The sequence below is a fragment of the Liolophura sinensis genome, chromosome 7, assembly GCF_032854445.1.
Source record: "Liolophura sinensis isolate JHLJ2023 chromosome 7, CUHK_Ljap_v2, whole genome shotgun sequence".
Taxonomy (NCBI): Eukaryota; Metazoa; Mollusca; class Polyplacophora; order Chitonida; family Chitonidae; genus Liolophura; species Liolophura sinensis.
The window spans coordinates 15,272,630-15,300,455 of record NC_088301.1 but is presented as its reverse complement, the minus strand read 5'-3'; the positions used below and the strand labels follow the sequence as shown (position 1 = coordinate 15,300,455).

Here is a 27,826-nt window from a genome sequence, read left to right as displayed (position 1 = left end):
CTAGAAATCAAAGCTGTAAGGAGGTCCACTTTGCGTGCGCAGGGTGTAGATTCCATGCTGCTGTGGTGATGCGTGATAGCCCATCCTGGAACAGCCCCTGGTCCCACAGGTAGTGCATGTCTCGTAATCGTCCTGTGTATCGCAGGGGTAGGCCTTGAAGGAGTTGGCAGGGTTGATGGAGTTTCGGAACAGATGCTGGGATCGCAGATGGCTGCACATCATGCCGCTTCCCACCCCTGTTTTATGTTGTGTGTAAATGATATAGTTTAGCGACAGGGTTTGGATACAACTTAATCAGATAGATGCTAAATCAAACATTGCGTATCGCAAGGTAGGTTTGATTCATTGAATGTATGGCATGGAGACGAACACGGTAGGATGCTCCTTAGCCTACGATTATCCACAAGGGATTGTAATATTATGAGGAACACATTTGATAAGTCTGTCTCAATAAAACGTTATGGAATTTAGATGGGTTCCAAACGCTTGCCGTCAAAATGCTTAAAGAGCCGTTTAAAACGGAACATGTGAGTCTATACCTTTGAATCCGTCTGTGATGAGGGCAAGGAGTTGCTGGGCGAGCCTTTTACATCCGGGCTGGTTTTCTCCGCCATTAGGGTAGAAGTCGGCGTCTCCCATAGGCAATTCAGTTCCGAAGCCTATAATAAACCAAAGTTCAAAGATTAAAATCTCATCTTTGATTTGTAGTTCCGCCGATTTCGGCAGTCATATTGATGATTGTGGTAATATTTAGTAAACCACCAAATCCGACGGTTTCCACCGCTGTTGAGACAAGCGCACATAACTACCAGATGCACATATTAAATGTATTTATTTATTTTCATTGATGTTTTACGCAGCACTCAAGAATACTTCCACGTATATTTATTAATTTATTTGATTAGCTTTTTACGCCCTACTTAAGAATATTTCACTCATACGACGGCGGCCAGCATTTTGGTGGAGGAAACCGGTCAAAGCCCTGGGGAATATTCCACTTATTCCACGCCGGCTAGTTTTATGGTGGGAGAAACCCGGACAAGGCCTAGTGGAACCCCACAACCATCCACGTTCGACCAGAGAGGAAGCCAGCATCAGGAGGACTTGACCTCTCAGAGACCGTATTGATGAGATGATCCGAAGTACTTCTGCTGCGTTGGCACGGTAACAACTAGCCCACAGAGGACCCTCATATATTAAAGGATTCTTAAATTTGTGATCCATTAAAATATTGTCTATCTTACTTGCCTTGCTCGCAAGGAATTTTAAGGTATAAAACTAACGCCAGTAGATAAACCTTCTCCTGTAAGTCTAAGTGGGCTGTTAGACAGATTCTAAGTTATTGACGTCAGACGTAATATCATAGTTGTCGTACCTCCTTGGAGAAGGTGATCTCCATCCGTGTGAATGACGTCCACGAACACGGCATCGTCCTTGCTGAGTCGGCTGTCAGGGCCAGAAAACCGGAAACAAGGTCCCGCAGGATCCATCCCTGAACATCAATGTACGTGGTAGCCATGTTGAAAGTATACAGGTATAAGTACATTTGACCAGTGAAATAAAAATAAGACAAAATTTATTTTATAAGCAGCGTACAACTCATCCAATAACGTTTTTCCCGTTTTCATTAGATTGATGACAGTTTTCATGATGAGGTTTGTCCGAATTACGAATAGTTTGAAGGCGGTAGCTTGAAAATCACTTGATTCAAAATCAGTCTCCTACAACATCAATTTGCGTATAATCAAAATGCTTGTAACACCATTGTTTTCTATTACACTCTATAAACATTGTGGAATACACATAGGATGGTAGGGTAGTATCAGCTGGTGTGTTTTTTATTTATTGGTAGTGTACAGTGGTCTGTTGGATTTATTTATTTATTGATATGATTGGTGTTTGCCGCAAGAATATTTCTCAAGAATATTTCACTTATGCCACGGCGGCCAACATTAGGGAGGGATTAAACCCGGCAGAGCCAGAGAGAAACCCCCAAAAATCCACAGGTTTGTGCACATTGTATGGAATCACTTTACAAGAAAAAACGTGGCAATACCTAAGACCATTCCCAGGTTGCTGCAGGGCCTTCCTACGTACGGCCGGGGAGGAAGCCAGCATCAGCTGGGTGTGAACCCACAGTGATCGCATTGGTGAGAGGCTTCTGGGTCATTTTGCCGTGCTGGCACGCTGACTACCACGGTGAGGTTTAAGCTGACAAATTTACTACCGGTACATAAACAGTAAGGAAAAAGGTGCTTGTGTGTCACGAAAAAAAGTTTACGTGTGTCTCACAGGGTGAGCAAGTCAAACATCCCTGGTGGTGGCAGTAAAGTGAAGCGTGCAAGTAGTGTGGTGCATGCCCTGTAAAGAATGTCACTTTGAACTTGGAACTGTCTTCATTTATGTGTATATAATGAGAGCCTGGGCCCAGTTTCACAAAGACGTGCATATACAATATGCACAATGTAGGACAATGGTTCGATAATAGTGACGTACGGCAAATGTACGATGAAAAAAGTCGTACGCCGCTTTGTGAAACTGGATCCTGATTTCTTCAGCACACCTGTAATTCTAGCGAGTTGTCCATCTAGACTGGCCCCTGCAAAGCCGCAGACATGAGCGCCCAAACTGAGCCCAATCAGGTGTTGGCTGTCATACGAAGCTCCCGTAACATTCCTCAGCTGTCGAATAAAGTCTGCAACTATCTCCCCAACCCGACGGGTGTTGGCCGCTGACTGACCGTAGTACTGACTGTTCGCCCCCTCGTACCAGTTGACGCTGAAGACGTTGACGTCATACTGTCGGAGGGAGAAACAAAGAGGTGTCATGTAGTAAAGTGAGACTGTCCTGTGAGATGGCCCCCCACGAGTCTCCGGGAAGAAAATAACAGGAACTTATGATCAGTCCTCTTGTAAAGCTTTGACGTACAAGGCGTCAAGGTTTTTTCTCTCCCGCGAAACAGTATAAGTCACACGAGCCTATTCCATAGATTTCTGGCAAACAATCGATTAGCGCAATCGTATTTTTGCGTATCTTTCACCCAGTATTAGGCTCCTTTGTGCGCATGTCACCATTTAAAATCGGTAGTAAAGTTTCTAACATTTTTATACGCATAATAACTTCAAAACTTCAAAATCATTTCAACACTGTAAATAGTACGATCTTTATATTGAAAGGCAAATAATTTGAATTATGACTGGAAAATGAAGAAAATTGTAATTAGCGAATATGGACTTTTTGCCCCAAATATCCGGCACAACCTCTTCAAAACATACTTTTGTTCTGGACAGGGGTCATGCTGCCAAGCGAGATCCGTGTAACTATTTGGTAAATATCTAAAGATAAGGATATTATATAAAAACTATAAATAATGTGGTTTTCAACTTTATCCATTTTTGCTTGTTTTAGCTGGTTTTAAAGGTGTCTATTTGCAATTTGTTCTGAATTTGGGAATTATCATTCTCATGTCAACAACTGTCAAGACAACTGTTTACTGGTTCTAACACGTTCGCGCCGTGAAATGGCTGAAATGCTGCCTATGTAGCCTTTAAACGTTACCTTTCTCACATGATAAAACTCACGAATTTGCAGAATGCGTAATGAGTAATGGATGGTAAACATTCTTTTCTGTCCATATGTTAAATTTTAAACAGCATGCTAATGCATTTATTTTTTTTTTCAATTTTTACACTTATATAATATTGTTGCCTTTACTTTGAACGCTTAAAATACTCATTCCTTTTATATATGAACGGGAAGTGGATGTATTTTGTCAAAAAACATCTATAGTCATATAGGGAGGTTTCTGGTCCTTAAGCTAAGTTCGACAGAAGTGTTGGTTCAATCCGGACTTTAGGCATGGAATTGCACATTTCTCAGCACTTGTTCTTCGTTGGGTCTCTTTTTTCTTGTAAGTAAATATGGACAGAGCGTCCAGAATCTCTGGAGCTCTGCTTCATAATTGTGTCTAATTCTGCTTAACCCGGGGCCCAGGGCTATATGTTCATCGTTTTGAATTAGATCGCCGTGGGGGATTTATGAACGGTTGCAATCAAAGCGCAACTGAGATACATATTTTGTTACTGACAGCATATATTCTAGCATGATACACGATTTGAATACTGAGTTCACGTACGTTCAACGTGCGAAAGTTCTTAAGTAGCTTGCCAGAGGTACTTTACCCAGAACACTCGGGCTTCCTCCACCCCACATCCCCCCCCCCAAAATACAACACTCTTTGTATAAACATAATTTTCGGCATTATTACCAATTCAATTAAGTTTATTAATTATAAAAATCCTGACAAATGTTTACAACCGCTCTTCTTCGATAAGAAATCAGTGACTGTTTTTAACCAGATTACTTCGTAATTTGCAACAAATAACAGGATTTGTAGTTAAAATGTCAACGCTATAGCAAAATATGATAAATATAATGGTTAAATGTGGGATACTTACAAACCTGAGAAGGTCTTGTACCATCCGTTGCACCCAGGTTGAGTATCCGGAATCCATGTATCCGTGCACAAGGAACTTGGTGTCTTTGGTAGCGTCGAAGCCTGACTGGAGGATTGACTCCGAATCGGAAATGACGTCGGCACCATTCTTGTATTGTCGGGTAAAAATTTGAAACCCCACTCGAAGTTGGTTGTCTGCCTCAGGTGTTGACATACATATTCTTCTGTCATCCGTTTGGTTATGCCTCGAGAAGAACCACCAGCCTTGAGATCAAAATCATGCAGACATTTGTAAAATGATTCAGTTAGCCATTTAGTTAATGGAAAGCGGGTCGTGGCTTTCCATTCGTTATGACACCGGTACGGGTTCAATACCGGCCTTGGGCGTGGGGCATTTGTGACAATAAGGGGGACTCTAATGAGGCTGTTTGCGCCGTTTAATCTTTTTCAAAGAGCACCTGTGTTCAACCAATATGTCTGTACGTCACACTTACGGACAGTTCCTCAATAACGTGCAAAATGTCCGTGCATTTCTCCCACCTATAAAACAGACCTCCGTCGTGCAGGCAGGTGAAAAATTCTTCATATACGGCTTTAAACAACAACCAATTGAATAAATGAATTTAGGCAATGTAGATAAATTAGAGTATCGATTCCACCAGAGTGGCCAAAGTGTGAGGCGAAAAATAACGGACCGGGTGTGTAAATAGTTTGTGGTAAATGTGAATTTTTACGTTACCATGTGCGCTGGATAGACTCAGGATGAAGACGATGCTCGCCACTGCTGACATAATGACCTTGAGAGGTGGATGGTCTTGTGATTCAGTTCGACATTTTGTTCAAAGGTTTTATAGTGTTGCTCTCTAAAATATACGATCTTTATCAAACATATAACCGGGGACCTAATCGATATTGCTCTAAATATCCATTTTTAAGCGAATTCGGAGTCATGTTTGTAGAGAGAGAACGTTGCTGTTCGGACACTTACTAAAGTTCAGCCTTGGTATCAGGTTTAATTATGCGTAAAAACTGTACATGCGTTCTCGGAAAAGTGCCTGGTCAAATAAAACAACCAATAATTTATGCCTGTCCTGTTGCCAATGTTGCAAGTCGATCTCAGGAGATGTTCATTGTCCTTTTCTTTGCAATTATACCTCATTGCATATTTCAACGCACGCAGTTCGTTATCAGCGTTCAGAGAAGTGCTGTGTTTCAAGATAATGACACCACTTTCTCATCAAATGCATAGTGAAACCCCCTGATCATCTCTTCATGAATTGTCAAGTGATCGAACTTTTGGGCAGTACTGAAAATACAGGGTGCGGTTGTTCCGAAGTGTGTTTAAAAAAGGCTATAATCTTATTACCAGTCTAAAACCAAATATAAAACTAATGAGATTAAACTTAATTTTGGGCTTAACTGTCAGTACACACCTGGAGCCTGGCTTATAAATGCCAAAAATATACAGAAGCGTTCCTCAATCAACTTGTTATTCATGTTTGTACTAAAAGCAGTACTTTGATCGAAAAAAAATTTAAGACGAGTGTTTAAGTTCAATTACACAGTAACAAAAGCTAAAATATTATTCTCCTACTGAGATATAATTATTAATACTCCGCAATCATTATATTAGTTATGTTTATGGAAAGACACTGTGATAGTTCTTCGTTTCCATCGAAGTAATGCATCTAAATTATCTAAACAATTACATTTAAACGGGTGCTTTAAGTGCTATTACACTGCACAGAAGCTAAAATGTTAGTACTGATGTAGCACTAGCGGTTTGGTTACAGCAATAAACCAAACTTTTAAACGGTTAGTATACACCTGTATGAAATGCGGTCCACTGGTTTCACATTGTATTGTGACAAATTATGTGTCTGTGGCAAAAACTATTATTTCTTTATCTGGGGTTTATATTCTATATATCTTACGTATTTTGACGGTATTAATGTCGATAAATATTGTCAAATGTATTTATTTTAAGTGTTTGTTTTTGTGAAACGTTCATATAAAAAGTAAGCGCTAATGTGGGATTGTTTTGCAAATGAAAAATACATACAAAATTAATGAAGTTTAAGTATTGCAGTGAATCCTGGAAATAAATCATGGCTGAAGTAAAACTGTTAACTATTGTACACGTCCAACCTCTTGTTTTGTCAGTTGAACATTTGCCCTTGCTCATGTTCAGAGCCATGGAGTCGTCTGGTGTCAGCATCCGCATTTCTCCAGATTGACAGGAGCCCTGAAATCTTCTTTACGGTGGCCAAGACCGACTTAACAACTTCACAGGTCCTACTGGGTTGTCTGGGCGCTTCCCTTTTCTCCGTAATACCAAGTTTCTCCATAATAACATGGCTTACATGGCCCTAGGGTCTTGTAGAATTGTTGGGTCCAGCTCTGCCTTGTACCATGTTGTCGGTCGCTCATCACCAAGAGTTTTCAGCCACACAGTGAACCCAGTGGGTTTCATCTTTATCAATGCAGATTCTAGCTTCATTTCAGTTTCAAACCTGCATTCAGCTTGTAGGGGGCTTCATTCCACGACTTCATCTCTCGCTGGAAAATCTTCCAGCCATTTTCCCATTCTTAGGCTTTGACCCTTTACCCTTTCACACCAGCTTCTTACAAGCCTCCTAGTTTCAGGTCCTCCCATCCCAACTAATCCATGGATTACCACGATTGGTGAACGTGTTTGATTCGTTCAGTAGTTTTATTCTACATGTGGATGCCTTTATTAAAATGTTGTTTATGCCTGAAATTTTTCCCCAAGCAGTTAATTCATTGTCGTTGCACTTCGTTGTGATTGTCGATTCGCGAAACCTTTCCTGTTTGTTTTGGTGACCTTTTCATTAGATATGTCATGTAATCAATTCTCACTGTTCTGTTAAAGGGATTTTTTCATTTAGATGTATTTGCTGCACATACCAGGGGATCTCATTGGGATACATAGCCTGACTAGGTTTAAGAAGGCGTTTTTTTTTAACCTCGCGTCATGATGACCTTTCTGGTATTCTGTTCTGTGTTTCAGGACAACTCGGGCAATGACGTGTATCTGTTATGACCTGGGATCTGAGACATGCTCTTTTACAGGGCTTTCAACTTCTCTTCCAAACACTATCACATTTGGGGATACATCTGTACTTGAATGCTTAGATGCCCTGTCTGTCATCATGACCTGAAGCATTCATTTCATCACCTCTGTTCCTTTTCACAATACATTGTACGCACTGAGTTCGGTTAAACGCTTCACACTTCCATTGGACTGTGGTCTCATACTTGTACTTCTAGTTTTGTGAATCTGCAACATACCACATATATCCTGGAAACTATGAGGCTCAAAATTTGTCCTTTGATCTGAATGGATTTGCATCGGAGGACCGAATCTACCGGCAAAGTTGTCGACCAAGACCTTAGGAACTGTAGGTCTGGTTGCTGTGGCTATTTGTAGAGCTGATTTGAAGACAGTGGATTAATATACTTCTTGGTATATGTACATCTGAGATAAGCGGCTATAGGTCGATGGATTTATGTCTAGTGTAAAAAGATATGTTCAGATCTCTTTGGTTTAGAAAAGTTTTTTTATCATCGAAATTGTTCATCCATCATACAATTTGCAATGCATGGAAGACGCTGAAATCATTATCCATACCTCTATAACATTCATTCATTTTGCAACATACAGTGTTGCTCATAAAGTTGGAATAAGATATATTTACCACTTCTTATAGACTGAATCTTATAGTATGTGTTATTTATGACATCTGGGGTGTATATCATCATATTTCTTGATTGTCCGATCTCTTCCGAACATATCACCATGACATTTAGTCACCATTAACCCTTCACGAACTGCATACTTAGCCTGAAAGTAAGACGGGGTACTTGGACAGCGCAATTAAGAATTTTGGCACAATCTTCTTCCACCTTAGTTGTTTTCATGCACCCATTCCTCACTAGCACTGTTCAAAATGTGAAGCAGTCACCAATATCTAGTGTGACCACACCTGGCATGAATCAGGGCCTCAAGATGTCGCGGCATACTGTCCACAAGGTTCTTCATAATGGCAACGGGCAGGGCGGTCCACCTATCAGTCAGAGCCTGGGCTAACTCCTGTAGAGTTCGCGAATGATAGTCCCTGCCATTGATGGCTCGGCCTAAGGCATTCCAGGCATGCTCGACATGGTTCATATCAGGGAAGTAAGAAGGCCATGGGAGCTGCTCTACCCCCTCTGCTTGAAGAAATTCTCTCACTGCAGCTGCCCTGTGCGGCCTAGCCTTGTCGTCCTCCAGCCGAAAATTGTTTTCATAAAACCTTTTTGCGTGTGGAAGGCAGTGGTTTCCCAGTATGCCCAGTTACACGATGGTATTGACGTTTTCGCAGTCGCGCAAGTGTGTGTTGAGCGCTTAGGCATGGACATTTGGTCATTCGTCTTGATCGGGAACCATCTTGTTCGATTCACAGTTTGGCTGGAAGCGTTGATTCCATAATGTCTCATCCGCTAACGACGAAGACGGCTCGTCAATATTTTCCGGCTTCTACAGCACAGATTAAGCAATCGGCGATAATCTCGTGTGGTAGTTAAGCCTGATCGTCCTAGAGATTTGCGTGTTCTCAAATGACCCACCTCTGGATGACATTGGAGGGACCGCAGTCTGTGATATCCCGACGAAATCAGCGACTTCGGCTTGTCTGTACCCTCTCCGTTGGAGAACAAGCATTAATCGGCATATTGGCCTTACTGTTCAACGAGGCATATCTTAGGGAACCCCTGTGTCAGCTTTTGTTGTGATGGTAACGGCCAACTCTGAAAAACGTGAGTTTCTTACATACAGGATTTGAGCAAGGAAGAGGACAGAACATCAGACGTCTGGTATTTTATAGCTTCAAAAATAAGGTTTTGTTACAAACCAAACCACCGACGGCTTCCTCACCGGCCGTACGTGGGAAGGTCTGTCAGCAACCTGCGGTCGTGGGTTTCCCCCCGGCTGTGCCGGGTTTCCTCCCACCATAATGCTGGCCGCCGTCGTATAAGTGAAATATTCTTGAGCACGGCATAAAACAACAATCAAGTAAATAAATAAATCAAATCACCAAAGGACCAAGAAAGTATATAAAGTACGAAAATAGGACCGGATCACGCAAAGAGTAGTCAGCAGCTTTTGATAATGTTCAAAAGGTGAAAGGTATGTTCTAAGCGAATGAGTGAAATCAGTATTCAAATCGTCCACCACGCTAGGATATATATTGTCGATAATAAAATATGTGTCTCTGTTGCGCTTTGATTGCGACTGATCATATATCCAGCGTGGAGATCTAATACACGATGAATATCTGATTCCTGAAGACACGATTGTAAAACCGAGTGCCAAAAATTATGGGTTCTGTCCATATTTACTTACTAGAAAAATATAAAATTGTAAAATTTCTTTCCTTATCATTTATACGCAAACTTCTCTTATCGATGTTCAACACCATTAATGAACATATTCGTATCGATCTGAAATTCGATATATAGCAGAAACGACAGGTGTGGATTTTCCAATGTGACCTAGCCTATTTAGTTTCCAGCTTCTACCTACTGAGCGGGTCACCTTGTTCGTGCTGAGTAAATCTTGAACAGAGGGAGCCTTTTATTGATTATAGGACATTCTTTGTTAAAGATTTAACAATATGTCGAGCAGATCGCTAGCACAGAAGACTCCATGGCGTGACGCGACATAATTAGTCCGAATTACGACTACATTGACAGCGGTAGCTTCACAATCACTTAATTATAAAACAATATGCTGGAACAGAAATCAATTTGCTTGTAATCAGCACGCTTGTAATACCATCGATTTCTATTATACACTATAACTGTTATGGAATACATATAACATGGTAGAGTAGTATAAGCTGATGTGTTTATTTATTTATTTCTATATGTATGCGTTCATTAATCTGATTGATGTTTTAACCCGTACTCAAGAATATTTCACTTACACAACGGGCGCCAGCATTATGGTGGAAGGGAAACCGGACGGTGCCCCTGGTCTGTTGTTGTTGTAAAATACGATGTTGTAAAATACACGTATCAGAATAAGCATAATGAACACAGTTATACCAACATTTACAGGAATAGTTAATGACAACCTGAAAGCAAAAAAACTAGGTATGGGATTTGAACGAATTTTGATAAATCTAATGATGTCGCCAGAGATCCATAGTATTCGGACTGGTCGCTATGCACATTAACCAGCCGTGATCCGCTGCGACCCACAAAAATTTACATAATATCAATCTATCGACTTTTGTAAGGGAAAAGTAGAGCATAGAAAGCGATTTTCTTTGATTGCAAGCATATTTTTTGTCACAAAATTCATTTGATTTCCAGTTTAGGTGTTTCTGTTAGGATTTTTTTTTGGTCTTTAATGGGGGTAAATCGGCCGAGATTGAGCAAGGTCAAAAGTTCATAAAAAATTGCTAAGGGCAAATCAGTCATAGCTCTTGTGTATGTTTGCCTCGAAACAGTCTTTCGTCATCCGTCAACCAATAAAGACGTTCCAGGGTAATAAGTGGAAGACAAATTTTCAAAACGACGTATAGCACAAACCGATAAAGAACTATATGAAGTGAACTAGTGTTAGTTATTTTAATCTCAAAGGCATTTGTTTCAATAAATATGAACACCCACAGAGCAGAAGTGATTATAATAAGTGGATAAATGTCACCAGAAAACCAGGCATGGCACAAGGGAAGTTCAGCGCAAAGTTTAAAGTTTAAAGGTAATTCCTACAAACGGGTAGTGGAGACGAATCTGCTAATGGCGAATGTTCATTATCGGTTCCCATGTGCATCAAACCCTGAACAATTAATCTTTTCAGTCTATAGTGTCATTTTTAAAATTTTCTTCTCTTTCAAATTGTGCCGGGCGCAGTTTTGCGACTCCCTCGTTAACCCTAGATCAGTTGTAAACTTTGGAGGAAGTCTCACAACTCTTTGTGGTTATCCAGTTCACACAGGTCAACTGATAAAGGTTTTATGTCAGGACCATATTTGTCCTTGTTTTCATGACTCGTACCCTGTCTAAACATATACGTGTCTTTGCACTAAGTAAAAATCTAGAACTGTGAAAAAGAAAAAAAAACAAATTTTGGTCCATAAATTTTAACGTGTAGGCCGGCTAACAGCAAACACACTCTTTATTTTCAGCCTGACAATCACAACTTACAGGTACATAAGAAATCATGGTCATTCAAATTATGTTATTGCATTATTTATTATTGCATATTAATATACGGATAGATTTTAAATGGCCAAAGGGCCAGGACATTACTCCTTTGGCCTAAGAGGCTGGTTCCAGATTCACAAATATGTCCTACATATAGGCTCACGATAATCGCACATACAGGGCAATTCTACGGTAAAAGTGACGTACAAAATATCGCACGAAAAATGTACGATAAAAAATGTCGTACGCCGCTTTGTGAAAATGGGCCCTGGGGTGTAAAAACGTACCGTTAATTTTTCTTGATGTCATATTATCTAGATATAGCAGATCAAAATAATATCAGCAAAATCTTGCACAAAAAGCTTCGCACTGTTGCGAAATTGAACCAATCAGGCGCGACTTTTTCAATAACCCGAGAACACACCTGTTTCCTCTATGTCGTCAGACGATCCATGTTTTGCTCATTTGTCGTATAGACTCAATGAGTATATGGATCGAGGATTTTTTTCATATAGGGTATCCCACAGTCTTTATAAGCATTCCAGATTAAAAAATGATTCATAGAGTTACTATCCACTTTAGAACAAAATGACTGTCGCCGGTCATTCCTGTGTCCTCGTATCATCCGACATAAGTAAGGTTAAATTATTTGTTATCTTTTCTTTAAGCCAAACTCAATAAAAAAGATTAAATCAAAGTGTTACTATTTTCTAGAGTTTTCAAACGGATATTTTCCGAAGTGTTAAAGTTTAAGTTATTCTAACCGAACATGGAAAATTTAATTTGATTACAGAATAAGAATTGTTAGCCCAAAAGTCTCCTAAATAGTCACATGGAGCCCATTCATCTTTTGAAGATGCGTTTTATTAAATAAAGTGGGATCTAGAAGTTATCTAGTTGTCTTGTAAACAGCTGTGACGAAGAGAAGCATGTCGCCTAATAGCTCCTTGTTGTATATGGCTTGCAGTGTTACCTTCCTTATGTTATTTACTGGATTACAGTGCCAGGTGTTTCACCGCGTGCCTCATTTGTTAAAAAAATTACGCCCCGCCTTTATTCTCTCTTCGGTTTAAGGGTAAGTGATTTTGTCAGCTCTTGATTTAAAACAATGAATAGGTTGTCTGAGATAATACCAAACATATTTGCCGGCAGTAAATCTCTAGGAGGCTAACAAGGGTTACAGTAATTCTAAGATATTATTGTGTCAAAAGGAAAGTGTACAGAGCCACAATAGAAACCAGTGCGTGATATACGAGGATTAGACTCGCATCTGCTACACGAGCCTGATTATTATGTATTATCTACAGCAGGTAAATAATGTGACAAACTGGGCACTGGGCTATCTCTACGCCATGGCCTGTTAAAATCAATCAGATATTCTCGTTCTTTTCTGTTATGCGACCATTTATTAGAAACGTGTGTAATTAAGAAAATTGGAGTGCTGCCAAGATAATCAGTGAACAGTTTTCATTGATGACGGAAAGACCCATGTAATGTTCTATATATTTTGTTATGAAGTAAATCAGTATCCAAATTGTATTTCATCTTAGTTCATAAGTTACTGTTAATCAAAACGTGTATCTCAGTTGCGATTTTATTACAACTGTTAATCAGGGTGACAACAAGTATACCGACCCTACCCTGGGCTAGGCGGAATTATACACGGTTATAAAGCAAGGTGCATGCCACAGATTCTTGACACTGCAGCTAATTGTAGTTACTGTAAAATTTAATAAACTCAAAGTGAAGGTGATGGATGAAAAAAGCCCCGCACAATTCAGTTTTTGCAATAATAACTTGTGAGGTTGGTTGAAATAGTCACATAGCACACAGAATGTAACAAATGCTTGGAGGCGTGATACGTTCACGCCACATGCAGGGCCCTTCGGTATATTGCTACCCAGGTAAGGATAAGTTACAATGTCAAAATTGGAACTAACCCTCTTGTCGTAAAGTCAGCCTTTGGAAAAATACAAGTCCAGGTAAGACACAGTCTAATAAACGAGGAAGGTCGATTTTGACATAAGTTACAGACGAAAAACCATTATACACTGTCCAGAAAATTAGTTCGAAGCATTTTTTTAAGGAGCTGGTAGGATAAGGCGGAGAATCGGCCCCAAAGAGGTACGATAAGAAAGTACAAATTTTAAAATCCCAGCACAATTCTGCAAATTTCAAAATCAGAAGTATAAGACTTGGACGAAGTATCCATAAATGTTTTACTGCTATATAAAAGATGGTTGCATACTAGTAACCCGCCAAAGATGCACTGTAGAATAAACCGCCAATTTTTCGTTCAAACAAGGCAGGCACTGTATTTTTAATTTACAGCAAGATCAACGTTAACCAGAAAAAGATCTTTACTGAAACTTCCATATGTGTAGTTTTACGTGCTGTCAATGTTTCAGTTTGGTTAACGTTTGTCTTCATGTGTAAAACATAAACTTGATAATGTGATCAGTTTTGCCATATTTTGGCAAGTTTAAAATCCGTATTTCTATCATAGTTATAAAGACATTTTACACAGTACAGTGGACTAACGAAGTCGCTGTGGAGAACAAATTTGAGGAAGAGTTCAGATTTCCGTGCCTCTTTTCTCATATTTCGAAACATACTTTTGTGTGAGAAAAGAAATAGGCCGCCTTGTATTAAATAAGTGTTATCATGAGTTAGAATGAATAAACTAAGGTATTATGTAACGTGGAGCAACTATAGCGAAATCATACGTGAATCCTGGTTGAGAGTACATGCGGTTCTCTAGCTATCATTAACATTAACATGTTATGTGTAGCGTAAATATAACGCTGAAAATTACATTTGTTATATATTTATTTAACTGAATGGCGATTAACTGCGTGCTCAGAAACCTCGGAAAGTTATATTTGTGGTGCACTGATTTTCCCCATCACTCTACAGTGTCCAGTGCCAATAAAAATATTTCAGTGCGACTGAAGCTGGCTACCATTTTTGGATTTTATGACTTATACATCGCTTCAGTGCATGCTTGGGGTTTTATAAGTCGCATGCTTGCCGAATAAGGAAAAGGAGATGTAAAACAGAACTGAAAAAAGAAGTAGCTTTATGAGAGTGTCACTCACAGTTATGGTCAGTTTCGCTTCATGAGATGCACATTTTCGTGCTCTGGGACCAGCTTACTTGCCTTCGGTAAGTCGTCTCAGTGAAGCAGTACTAAATAAAAGAGCGGTGGAAATCCGTCCTGCAACAAGCAGGCACAGTACACGTACATGCACTTTAATGATTCCTTCGTCGTCATATGACTGAAAAATTGTTGAGTACGACGTTAAACCCCAAGCACTCACTCACTCACTCTTTGTCGCCAGTGATTGTGGAAGAGATTGGCTTAATATATCTGTATTTACATTTATTTTATTTGATTGGAGTTGGGAGGAAAGCGGGCACGACCATTGGCAGGTTGCTTGCAGACATTCTCACGTACGACAGGAGAGGAAGCCTGCATGAGCGGTACTTGAAAACAAAGCGACCGCATTGGTGAGATCCACCTGGGTCATTGCGCAGTGCTGACATGCTAATCGCCTCGACCACAGGGGCCCCAGCACATGTATATCTGTAGGGTATATTCTCACGGGAGTTCTCACATGTATATATAGGAAGAATTCGGGTTATAAACAGCAATTGCAACATGTCAGTATTGATAACCTCTCGCGCGACCAATTAACGTCACCTTAATTGTCGTGGTTTTCTTTTGCGTTTTCGATGCATCTTTTCAATGTTCGATAGAAATAATTTATCCAGGAACTACATTCCTTTAACTGTGAATTATCTTATCTTTTGCATGTGGTTTGATAAGGCCATTTTTGCACCTGACATGCGGCACGCCGATACGCGAGGTCACCACATTTTCATGTGGCTGAGCACCACGACGTGTGCAGAATTTCCTGATGGTTGGGAAAAAAAATGACAATCCGTGAGAGATAAACGCTTCTCATGCCAAGCCTTACAAATGTTCAACGTTGAAGTGTCGTTCATTCTTATCAGTCTCCTTAAAGCAAATGTTTATTTTTCAACGTCGTGGCATCTGGGTGTAAAACATAAAAAATGTGAAAACAAAAGCAATATCTATAAACTGTGCAAAATAACGCTTTTATCACCGAAGGAATTCCCGATGGTTCATCTTTATATAAATGATAATAGTAATCTATCAAGTAAACCGCAATGAACGTCTACGCTGGGAACAATTTCAGCTGGGCTGAATCCAGAGACAGTGGAATAAGGTTGTATTTAGCGGGCATTGTCGAAATGGAGTGGCCATCGAGATCATCTGACCAGAATGTTCAAGAGCTGGGCGCTAGGTAAGTACAGCAATGGAGCAGGTTACTTAATGCCGTGTTCACGGGGGTTAGGCAGCCAATGAGACAACGTTGCCCTGCGGTTGTGAATGCACGATTGCACTGGACAGATGGCTAAATACAGATGGCTAGTCCTTGTGAAAAAAAAAAAACCAATCATGCTACTGTTGACTGCAAAAGGTGCACCAATCGTACGTTAATGCCGTTCGCCCATTACGTCCGTAAACCAGATTTACCGACAAGCAACACACTTGGTTTTATATAGGTATGTGTTGATCATACAGGTAACACATGTGAAGTTTCTTTTTTTTTTTTGCTCGTTATAGTTATAGTTACTGACAATTCGTCCCTTTTTTCTTTTAGTTGAATGATTCTATTCTTTGCTCAGTATTTACGCTTTATAATGGCCTATATATATATATCTAAAAACATGATACATGTATTACTTAAAATATTTTAATGTAATGTTTAGATTTTATTTGTTAGATAATATATAGATCAAATCTATCCTGTAATTACACTGTATAATTTGGATGTTTTATTCACTGTACAGAGAATTTTAACGGCAGCCCGAGGGGTAAGCATCAGAAGTCATAATAAGTAGTGTGCGCCTTCTGATAGCATCAGTCATCTATACGGCTTATCATGCTGATGAAGACCCCTTTGTTTGGAATATATTCTTGAAAGTGTATATGATGGATTACTGAACAGGAGTATCGCTAGTGACCGTAGGTATAGTGTTAATAATTAAAATTTATTTATTTATTTGAATGGTGTTTTACACTGTATTCAAAAATATTTCACTTATACGACGCCGGCCAGCATTATGGTGAGAGGAAACCGGGAATAGCCCGCGGGAAACCTACAACCAACAACAGGTTTTCACCAGGCTGTAGTAGTTAAAAATGCGATATACTAAACAAATGCTAGAGTCCGTGGGAAGACCTGTCTGGATGATCGTAGATTTTCCTGCTCGGTTTCCTGCTACCATAATGCTGGTCGCCGTCCTATAGGTGAATTATTCTTGAGTACGGCGTACAACTCCAATGAGATTAATAAATAAATCAAGGAAGGAACCTTTGGAGAAGCATATAGACGTCCTAGATGCAGGTTTACCGTGCTGCAGGAAATTAGCTTGTGATGTAGTTCGTGGTTGTGTACTTTTCTTCTCGTACGATTAAATCAGTAAGCTTGCAAAGAGTACAGAAAGGTTATAAGGTGGGTTAAAAATCTAGAATGTCCAATTTTGATAAGTGCTCACAAGATATAGAGCATAATGGATTAGTTGATTCGTGGACTGGACTATGAGAGGTAAAGAAACTGGACGCAGCTCGGGGCAGGCCCAAGAGCTTTCTTCATGCTTGGAAGTGTATTGGTTTAGTTAGCGTGGTGCCATGTCAAATGAAACACTCTAACGGCCCTTTTATCATAGAAAATACCTGGTAAGGCAAGGCAGAGAATCGATCCAAAATCCCAACACAATTCTACAAATCTCTGACTTAGAAGTATATAACTTTGTCAAAGCATCCATAAAAGTTTTATGGCTTTGAAAGAGATTCTTGTTTAGTTATGACCCGCCAGAAATTTACTCTTGATCAAAAACGTCCATATTTTATTAAAACGAGGCACAGTGTTTATAATTTACAGACGCTAACCAAAGAAATAGTTTTAATTAAACTTTCTCGTTCATGTATGTATTTCTATGTACTGTCAAAGTTTCGTTTTGTTTAACTTTTGCCTTCATATGTAAAATATAAACTTTTTGTGATCAGAGTGCTCATGTTTTGGCAAGTTTAAAACCCGTATTCATGGTGCCTGGGGCATCCTTCATAGTAGAGTGCGCTAATGTAGTCACTGTAAAGAAAAGACGTCACCTCTAGGAGGTGTTCGAATCTTCGTGGGTTTTTTTTTAAGTGAGCAGTAGTCGTCGTATTGTGATATTATTTGACCGATTAGTATAAAAAACGAAAACCAAAGGGCTCCTTATGAGGTAATAATAAATTATATTTTACTACCTCATCGCTAATTAAATTTATCTTGCATTAATTTATCTTGTAACCACCATATGCCACCCGCCAACAAAACAGAAAAAAGGCAGACAAAAGTAAACATAGGTATATACCAGCTTTTTTCTCAAAAACAATATAAATCCATTCAAATAGTTACCTGGGGCATGATTTGAACATAAGATGAACATGTGTTACATTCGGATTCTAGGTACGGCTCAGTGTTATCCGCGGTGACAATTGGGTATGCACATTGCAAGTGGAAAGTGGAGACCGGAATGGTTACAAGTGACGTACGAATATGCGATCGGATGCTTAGGACGTGAGGTATTTGCTTAATAATTTTGAGTGATATGTGAATGTGAGGCCGGAGAATAAATGAGCGGTTATGTGTTGACGCCACATCAACAGTATTTTAGCCATATCCCAACACTGAAAGCCTAAGCTTGTTCTTCAGTGATTAAAAGTTGTATTCGATTTTTTAACTGGACGCATGAAACGTGACTTTTCCTTCAGTAATTACAAGTGCTATACGCTTGTTTGACTGGACAATTAGAAAGTGAGGTTTCAAAGCAGTCGTTATAAATGGTATAGGAACTTAAGTTTCACATGACATCAGACGCCCAGAATCTGAGGCCTTAGTGTAGAAATTACAAGTGGTATGCGACTTTGATATTGGGAACTTAGAATTTGGGGTATTCGTTTAGCAATTGCAACTGATATGCGAATATGATACTGGATTTTTAAAAGTATGCCTTCAGTGATTGTGGTGTATTAATAGACCTGCAAGACTAGATTTCACAACTTGAGGTTTGCGTGCAGTGATAACAAGTGCTATACGATTTTGACATCGTACCCTTTGAACCTGTAGTTTTCGCTCAGTCACATATTATTTGACTCGGTCTACCGATGCTTTAAGTGACCTAAAAGTGACAATAGTATGATGTGGTTGTGTGTTTTGTGTTCGCCCGTGTGCTTAGTCATGTGCTTGTCATTATTGTTCCTCTTTCGTGCATACTATTAATGGTAACTGTAAATAATGTGCCTTGGCCAGAATGTTCGATGTAACAAATTAATTTCGTACCTAATAGCACGTAATAGCTTGTAGTATCTATTGCATTTCCTCTTTGTACATCTGTTAGGCTGTCTGTGTGGCTGCCCGTGTGGTTGTCCGTGTTGTGCGTGCGTGTGGCTGTCCATGTGGCTGTCCGTGTGTTTGTCCTGTGATTGTCCGTGTTGTGCGTGCGTGTGGCTGTCTGTGTGGTTGTCCTGTTATTGTCCGTGTTGTGCGTGCGTGTGGCTGTCCGTGTGGTTGTCCTGTGGTTGTCCGTGTTGTGTGTTCGTGTGGCTGTCTAGGTGGCTGTCCGTGTGGTTGTCCTGTGATTGTCCGTGTTGTGCGTGCATGTGGCTGTCCATGTGGCTGTCCGTGTGTTTGTCCTGTGATTGTCCGTGTTGTGCGTGCGTGTGGCTGTCTGTGTGGTTGTCCTGTGATTGTCCGTGTTGTGCGTGCGTGTGGCTGTCCGTGTGGTTGTCCTGTGGTTGTCCGTGTTGTGCGTGCGTGTGGCTGTCTAGGTGGCTGTCCGTGTGGTTGTCCTGTGATTGTCCGTGTTGTGCGTGCGTGTGGCTGTCCATGTGGCTGTCCGTGTGTTTGTTCTGTGATTGTCCGTGTTGTGCGTGCGTGTGGCTGTCTGTGTGGTTGTCCTGTGATTGTCCGTGTTGTGCGTGCGTGTGGCTGTCCGTGTGGTTGTCCTGTGATTGTCCGTGTTGTGCGTGCGTGTGACTGCCTGTGTGGTTGTCCTGTTATTGTCCGTGTTGTGCGTGCGTGTGGCTGTCCGTGTGGTTGTCCTGTGGTTGTCCGTGTTGTGTGTTCGTGTGGCTGTCTAGGTGGCTGTCCGTGTGGTTGTCCTGTGATTGTCCGTGTTGTGCGTGCATGTGGCTGTCCATGTGGCTGTCCGTGTGTTTGTCCTGTGATTGTCCGTGTTGTGCGTGCGTGTGGCTGTCTGTGTGGTTGTCCTGTGATTGTCCGTGTTGTGCGTGCGTGTGACTGCCTGTGTGGTTGTCCTGTGGTTGTCCGTGTTGTGCGTGCGTGTGGCTGTCTAGGTGGCTGTCCGTGTGGTTGTCCTGTGATTGTCCGTGTTGTGCGTGCGTGTGGCTGTCCATGTGGCTGTCCGTGTGTTTGTTCTGTGATTGTCCGTGTTGTGCGTGCGTGTGGCTGTCTGTGTGGTTGTCCTGTGATTGTCCGTGTTGTGCGTGCGTGTGGCTGTCCGTGTGGTTGTCCTGTGATTGTCCGTGTTGTGCGTGCGTGTGACTGCCTGTGTGGTTGTCCTGTGATTGTCCGTGTTGTGCGTGCGTGTGACTGCCTGTGTGGTTGTCCTGTGATTGTCCGTGTTGTGCGTGCGTGTGGCTGTCCGTGTGGCTGTGCGTGTGGTTGTCCTGTAATTGTCCGTGTTGTGCGTGCAATTGGCTGTCCATGTGGCTGTCCGTGTCGTTGTCCTGTGATTGTCCGTGTTGTGCGTGCGTGTGGCTGTCCGTGTGGCTGTCCGTGTGGTTGTCCTGTGATTGTCCGTGTTGTGCGTGCGTGTGACTGCCTGTGTGGTTGTCCTGTGATTGTCCGTGTTGTGCGTGCGTGTGGCTGTCCGTGTGGCTGTCAGTGTGGTTGTCCTGTGATTGTCCGTGTTGTGCGTGCGTGTGTCTGTTCATGTGACTGTCCGTGTGGTTGTCCTGTGATTGTCCGTGTTGTGCGTGCGTGTGACTGCCTGTGTGGTTGTCCTTTGGTTGTCCGTGTTGTGCGTGCGTGTGGCTGTCCGTGTTTATATCCGTGTGTTTGTTCGCGTGTTTGTACGTTTGGTCGACGGTGTATTCATCCATGTGCTTTTCCACGTGGTTTTCCGTGTGGTCGTTCGTGTGATCGTCCGTGTGATTGATTGCCTGTGTCTCCGAGAAGTTTGTCTCCTTGCCTATTTCTGGTCGATTCCCGGGAAAAATACTCTTCTTGATCGGAATCCGTTTCTCTTAATAGCTGCCTGAATGGCCTGGAATTACCATTTGTCGTTATATCCATTACTGTATGAAAATTGGAATCCTTGGCTGGAACTGAATATAAACTGATGAGAACGTAACTATGTGAATGTACGAATCCGCTGGATTAACTGGATTAACAGGCCTGTCCCGTACTCGGGAACGTTTTATGGAGGAAATATTTTTGAGAAGGTTGCGAACTGCCGTCAAAATATAAAAATGTTTTTTTCTGAATATTAATATTTACATTTTTAAACTGTATAAATTGCATAAACTTCAATATCGTGTTCTCTTCAAACTTCGCCTTTCTTTCATAATCTGACACGGCTAAAGATTTCATTTTGAATTTTTTGGTCTTGCAGCAAATGATCGCTTCCTTGGATATAGACAAGCACCGAATATCTGTTTTAGGGAGAGAACATAACTCGGGATGGCGGAGCGAACTCATGATGAGAAACCGATTAACTCGCGTCATGGTGAGCTGCCCTTCTCATTATTTATTTATTTATTTCCCCCCTCTCACCAATGTGGTCGCTGTGAGTTCAGCTGATGCTGGCTTCCTCTCCGGCTGTACGTGGGAAGGTCTGCCAGCAACCTGCTGATGGTTTCCCCCGAGCTCTGCCCGGGCTCCTCCCGCCATAATGTTTGCCGCCGTCGCATAAGTGAAATATTATTGAGTACGGCATAAAACACTTATACAACGGCGGTCAGCATTGTGGTGGGAGGAAACTGGGCAAAGCCGTTTGAATTGAAATTCTATACTGCCAAGAATAGAAATGCGTTAACATTTTACTGTAGCATTTACGGTTTAAATTCCTGTATACTTATCTTTGCAGGAGAGAAGGAAACTGATAATAAAGCCACGTTCGTACAAAGAATGTTTCCAGCCGGCTTTAAGCGGGAAGTTAAACAGCTTGGAGCATTAGCATGGCCTGCTGTAAGTTTACAAAAGTTAAATTTTAATGGGTTTAAATAGCAATATTACGGAAGTGGATAAATTATAATTATAGATTAAAACAATTAATTAAAGGTAAAAGTGCATACATACCTATAAAATAAGTTCATTTGTTTTAGTGTTGTTTAACGCCATTCAACAATTTTTCATCTATACTATGGCGAGTGGAGAACAATGGAGTGGCCGGGATTGCCACAATAGCCTTTCGAACTTTCTGTCCAAGGGCGGGTTTGGACCCGCACCTCGTTTGTCTAATACACACTGAAAATGGTCTGTGAACATAAAAATATTTGTCTAAAAACATGTATACACCAGTGGAGTACCCGCTGTGAACAAATATGTAAAGTTTAGATTTGTGCGAGTAATTGTAGGTATGTTGCGTTTAAGTGCTGGTTTACAATTAACGTAACTAAATGAGGACGGTACCTGGCGAATATCAGCGGAAAGATTTGGGCACTCTCGTTTCCTCCAACGTAAACATGTCCCCCGTGTTATAACTGCTCATAATTATTAAACATAAATCATATAACCAAATAAATAAATAAATAAGTGAAGAAGATTTTCAGTTGTCAAGACTGAACGTTTAATTACGCGAACGCCTCACCCATGGTGCTAGGGGTCGTGTAATTTGCTACCATTTATGCATTTACATGAACAGTTAAACTAAAACCCCAACTGAGGTAAAATTGACAAGCGGCCGTATTTCACCGGTTATGCCTGACCATTTGCCAGCTATCACACTGTCGTTGCTGCTCTGGGTTTTTTCCTCCATGCTGTACATCTTCATCATATCCTAGGTACAGACCACTAGGTTCACCCTTTTTCATGCAGTCTTTCTGGTTACAGTAAGGTCAAGATATAATTTACTCCGCGTTAATGCTTTTCGTCTGTAATAGATGGCTTAATTGGACGAGAATGGGAGGACAATAAGCAGCGAACCAATACATAGCGGCCAAGCAAAGAACCTATTAATGTGCGTTTTTATAGGTTTTTGTTTTTAGATGTTGGCCGAGGTAGTTAGCGCGACAGTGCGGAGCAATGACGAAGGAGCCTCCTCTCTGGGCGCACATGGGAAAGTCTGTCAGCAACCTGGGGATGGTTGTGGATTTCACCGGGGCTCTGACCGGCCTCATCTCGCCATAAAGCTGGCCGCCGTCGTATAAGTGAAATGTTCTTGAGTGACACGTAAAATACCGATCAAATAAATAAATAAATTATAGTAAGATGGCAGTAGAGTCAAATATATTCTGTGACAATCCAGGAATGACTGCTCGGAGATCTTTAATGCACTCTGCGAAGACTTGTATTTCTCCACTTGTTCATACTCAACGAGAATCTCAATTTTCGTCTTTGTTTCTTATACAATGCAGGCTTTGAGCTCGTTCTTTACGTTCTTCTGCACCCCAATAGCTTTGATTTTCTGTGGACATTTGGGGAAAGTCGAACTGGACGCAGCAGCTTTAGCTACCTCGGTGAGTATCGGTTCTTTAGATTCAAGGTGAAACTGAGCGAAGTCATCAAAACGAATTAGAGTAGATGTGCGGAATTTTCTTCATGAACTGAACTAAAATTTAATCAACCAGATTTAGACAACAGTTCATGTTATGGTTTCATTATTAACGCTACCTGATGATGGTCGTAGATTTTCACCGGCTTCTGTCTGGTTTGTGTCCAGCACAATAACGCGGGACCCTATTGATCTTGTTGACTTCCTCTTCGATCGTTTGAGGGAAGGTCTATCAGTAAACTGGGAATGGTCGTGGGTTCCCCCTGGGCTCTGCCCGCCTTCCTCCCACCATGAAGTTGACCGCCGTTGTGTAAGTGAACTTTTCTTTAGTAGGGCGTGAAACACCAATTCGTACAAGAGTTCAATGGTAAATCCCACTTTGACCCCAGTTGAGATAAAAAGTACTCTTGACATTTCCTATATTTAGTTGATGTTTTAGGCAGTACACAATTTCATATACATTTGATGAGTATGGCAGACGAACTAATAACGTGCCTTCTGCGCTGAATTATTAGGTATGTTTGAAACATAATTCTGCTGAAGCCATGATACTATCACACTGAGAGTAGCTGCTGTGGTTGTTCTCGCTTAAGATATTGTAGCGTTTTATAATCTCTCACATATTTTGTGTATTTTCACTTTTACAGATCATCAACTGTACGGGCGTGTTTGTATGTGTGGGCTTAACCATGGCCTGTGATACACTCTTCTCTCAGGTAACACATCTATAAGCTATTCAAGTGAGAGATAGAAATGGGTCTAACATAGGGTTTCTGCGAGGGTTTTGTGAATTGTCACTAACGACAATATAATGTTTTACTTGACAAACTAGCATACGTGTAAGTATTATGTAACAATGAAAGTTACTAGACATGCACGTTAGTGCTAAAACAGCAATAGAAATAAAAGTCTGGTTTACTGGAAAAATTGTATATTTATCACTCACGTTGCGGTGGTAATCTACAGAGTAAATTGTTCACATAAGGAACATAACTGCATGACCTACTTTACAGGTTCCTTTCTACATAAGTTTGCATGGGCATATTGTTTTCGTGACAACAATTCAGTGGGACAATGTCAGTGCTTACATAATGGCTGGTAGAAAGACTCATGGCTAAGTTAACAAGAATACCTCTAGTATAAAAGGTCCGTGTGAATATTACAGTTACGTTATAATATAGTTACATTCTAGCGGTTGAAGGGGTCATTCTGCTCCGTGCTGTAACCCCCAATGTGTGTACAAATATGCAACCAGTTCCATAGTTAAAACATTTATTTTGTTCAAAGTAATGAGTTATCACCGCAACGTCAGTGATAAATGTACAATGTTTCCAGTAGGCCAGTTTAGTAACTCCAAAGACAAAGACACATATTCAGAAAGACAGTTAAAATGTCAGAACACGGAACACGGTTTGTTCACTGGATTGCAACTACGTCTGTTATTACTCAAAGGTTAAATACAATATTACATAAATATGACATGAATAGAAAACAAGTTACTGGTTGTAAAATTATGAAATTCCATATTTTCGGGCATTAGATATTGGGATGAAGTGAACTTTTATAATATTATTTTTGTTTAGGCATTTGGTGGGGACAACTTGAAGATGCTTGGCATACATTTCCAAAAAAGTAAGATTTTTATTGGATAACGATAGCAACCATTAGATGCAATTTTTAATACTATAAAAGGAAATGGCATCTCATTTCGTCCGTGAATTTTTAATAAAAAAAAGTATTGATTGCTATTTGTCGAAAAAGTGGTCTTCACATGAGAAGTAATGAAGTAGAAATCAGTTACCATTCTCTTTGGAATACGTAGTAAATGACTGGTTGTGTTATGTTGAAGATCAAGGTGGGTACTGGTAGGAACAAGTGGGCCCTTGGAGGCACAAGAGAGCATATGTGGATACAGGAGGGCACGTGCCATCTAACTGAGAGAGTCTATTGTTTTCAGGTTTGATTATCATAGGCCTCGCCTTCTGTGTATGCATTAGTATTCAACTCAATGCTGAGGCTCTGTTTAAGCTGACTGGTCAAGACCCAGAATCTAGTAGGTAATGAACATTTCTTTTCCTGCTCCATTCTAATGACCTCAAAAATGCATACATAGTCCATTTCAAAGACCCCAGGCATACGTACATGTACATACTCCATTCCAGCTAACTCAAACATGCATATATACTCCATTCCAATAACCGCAAGCAAGCATACATACTCCATTCCAATGAGTGATTGAGTGAGTGCTTGGGGTTTAACGTCATATGACGACGAAGGAATCCTTAGAGTGCATGTAATGTGCCTCCGGATTTCCGCCACTGATTTATCGAGTATGTGCTGCTTCATTGAGACGTCTTACCGACGGCACTTAAGCTGCCCCGCCAAGCTGAACGCAAAGCGAGAAATTTACAACTTCCTCTTTTAAAGTCTTAGGTGTGACTCAACCCAGGATTGATCTTGGATCTACCACTCCCGAAGCGAACGCTCTTGGGGCCGGTACCCATTCCACTGGCCAATACATACATACATACTTCATTCCAATGACCTCAAACATGCACACATACTCCATTCCAATGACCTCAAATATGCAGACATATTCTATTCCAGTGACCTCAAGCATGTATACATGCTCCATTCCAATGACCTCAAGCCTTCACACATACTCCATTCCAATGACCTCAAGCATGCATACATACTCCATACCAATGACCTCAAACATGCACACATACTCCATTCCAGTGACCTCAAATATGCACACATATTCCATTCCAATGACCTTAAACATGCACACATACTCCTTTCCAATGACCTCAAGCATGCATACATACTTCATTCCAATGACCTCAGCATGCACATATACTCCATTCCTATCATCTCAAACATGCACACATACTCCATTCCAATGACCTCAAACATGCACACATACCCCATTCCAATGATCTCAAACATGCACACATACTCCATTCCAGTGACCTCAAATATGCATACATACTCCATACCAATGGCCTCAAACATGTACACATACTCCTTTCCAATGACCTCAAATATGCACACATACTCCATTCCAATGACCTTAAACATGCACACATACTCCTTTCCAATGACCTCAAGCATGCATACATACTTCATTCCAATGACCTCAGCATGCACATATACTCCATTCCTATCATCTCAAACATGCACACATACTCCATTGCAATGACCTCAAACATGCACACATACCCCATTCCAATGATCTCAAACATGCACACATACTCCATTCCAGTGACCTCAAATATGCATACATACTCCATACCAATGACCTCAAACATGTACACATACTCCTTTCCAATGACCTCAAATATGCACACATACTCCATTCCAATGACCTTAAACATGCACACATACTCCTTTCCAATGACCTCAAGCATGCATACATACTTCATTCCAATGACCTCAGCATGCACATATACTCCATTCCCATCATCTCAAACATGCACACATACTCCATTGCAATGACCTCAAACATGAACACATACCCCATTCCAATTAACTCAAACATGCATACATAATCCATTTCAATGACCTCAAGCATGTATACATACTCCATACCAATGACCTCAAACATGCACACATACTCCATTCCAGTGACCTCAAATATGCATACATACTCCATTCCAATGACATCAAGCATGCATACATACTCCATACCAATGACCTCAAGCATGCACACATACTCCATTCCAGTGACCTCAAATATGCACACATACTCCATTCCAATGACCTTAAACATGCACACATACTCCTTTCCAATGACCTCAAGCATGCATACATACTTCATTCCAATGACCTCAGCATGCACATATACTCCATTCCTATCATCTCAAACATGCACACATACTCCTTTCCAATGACCTCAAACATGCATATATACCCCATTCCAATGACCTCAAACATGCATACATACTTCATTCCAATGACCTCAACATGCACATATACTCCATTCCAATCACCTCAAACTTGCACACATTCTCCGTTCCAGTGACCTCAAACATGCACACGTACGCCATTCCAATCACCTCAAACATGCACACATATTCCATTCCAATCACCGCAAGCATGCGCACATTCTCCATTCCAGTCACCTCAAACATGCACACATATTCCATTCCAATGACCTTGAACATGCACACATACTCCATTTTAATCACCTCAAGCATGCACACATTCTCCATTCCAGTCACCTCACACATGTACACGAACCCCATTCCAATTGACTCAAACATGCACATATACTCCATTGCAATGACCTCGAACATGCACACATACCCCATGATATGAAGCATTGGCTTGAGAAAGTTG

At 40.9% G+C, this 27,826-nt stretch overlaps 1 protein-coding gene across 1 annotated transcript; it reads right to left on the bottom strand.

The window, feature by feature from the left end:
* Nucleotides 1-8,648, bottom strand: LOC135470673 (pancreatic lipase-related protein 2-like). Its single transcript, XM_064749708.1, has 6 exons — nt 8,501-8,648; nt 4,951-5,048; nt 2,564-2,798; nt 1,376-1,492; nt 540-659; nt 1-236 (listed from the first exon to the last, which is right to left on the bottom strand). Exons 1-6 carry the CDS (start codon nt 8,646-8,648, stop codon nt 1-3), a joined length of 954 nt encoding a protein of 317 aa, XP_064605778.1.
* Nucleotides 8,649-27,826: the final 19,178 nt, after the last annotated feature.

What these genes read in the sequence shown, in the direction of transcription:
- LOC135470673 (XM_064749708.1), bottom strand. Translation starts at nt 8,648, where the DNA reads ATGAACCATGTCGAGCATGCCTGGAATGCCTTAGGCCGAGCCATCAAT. An exon ending in TATGAAGAACCTTGTGGACA is followed by an intron (nt 5,049 to 8,500) that starts GTATGCCGCGAC and finishes TGTTGTTTAAAG; the next exon opens with CCGTATATGAAGAATTTTTC. An exon ending in CATCACAGACGGATTCAAAG is followed by an intron (nt 237 to 539) that starts GTATAGACTCAC and finishes AACATAAAACAG; the next exon opens with GGGTGGGAAGCGGCATGATG.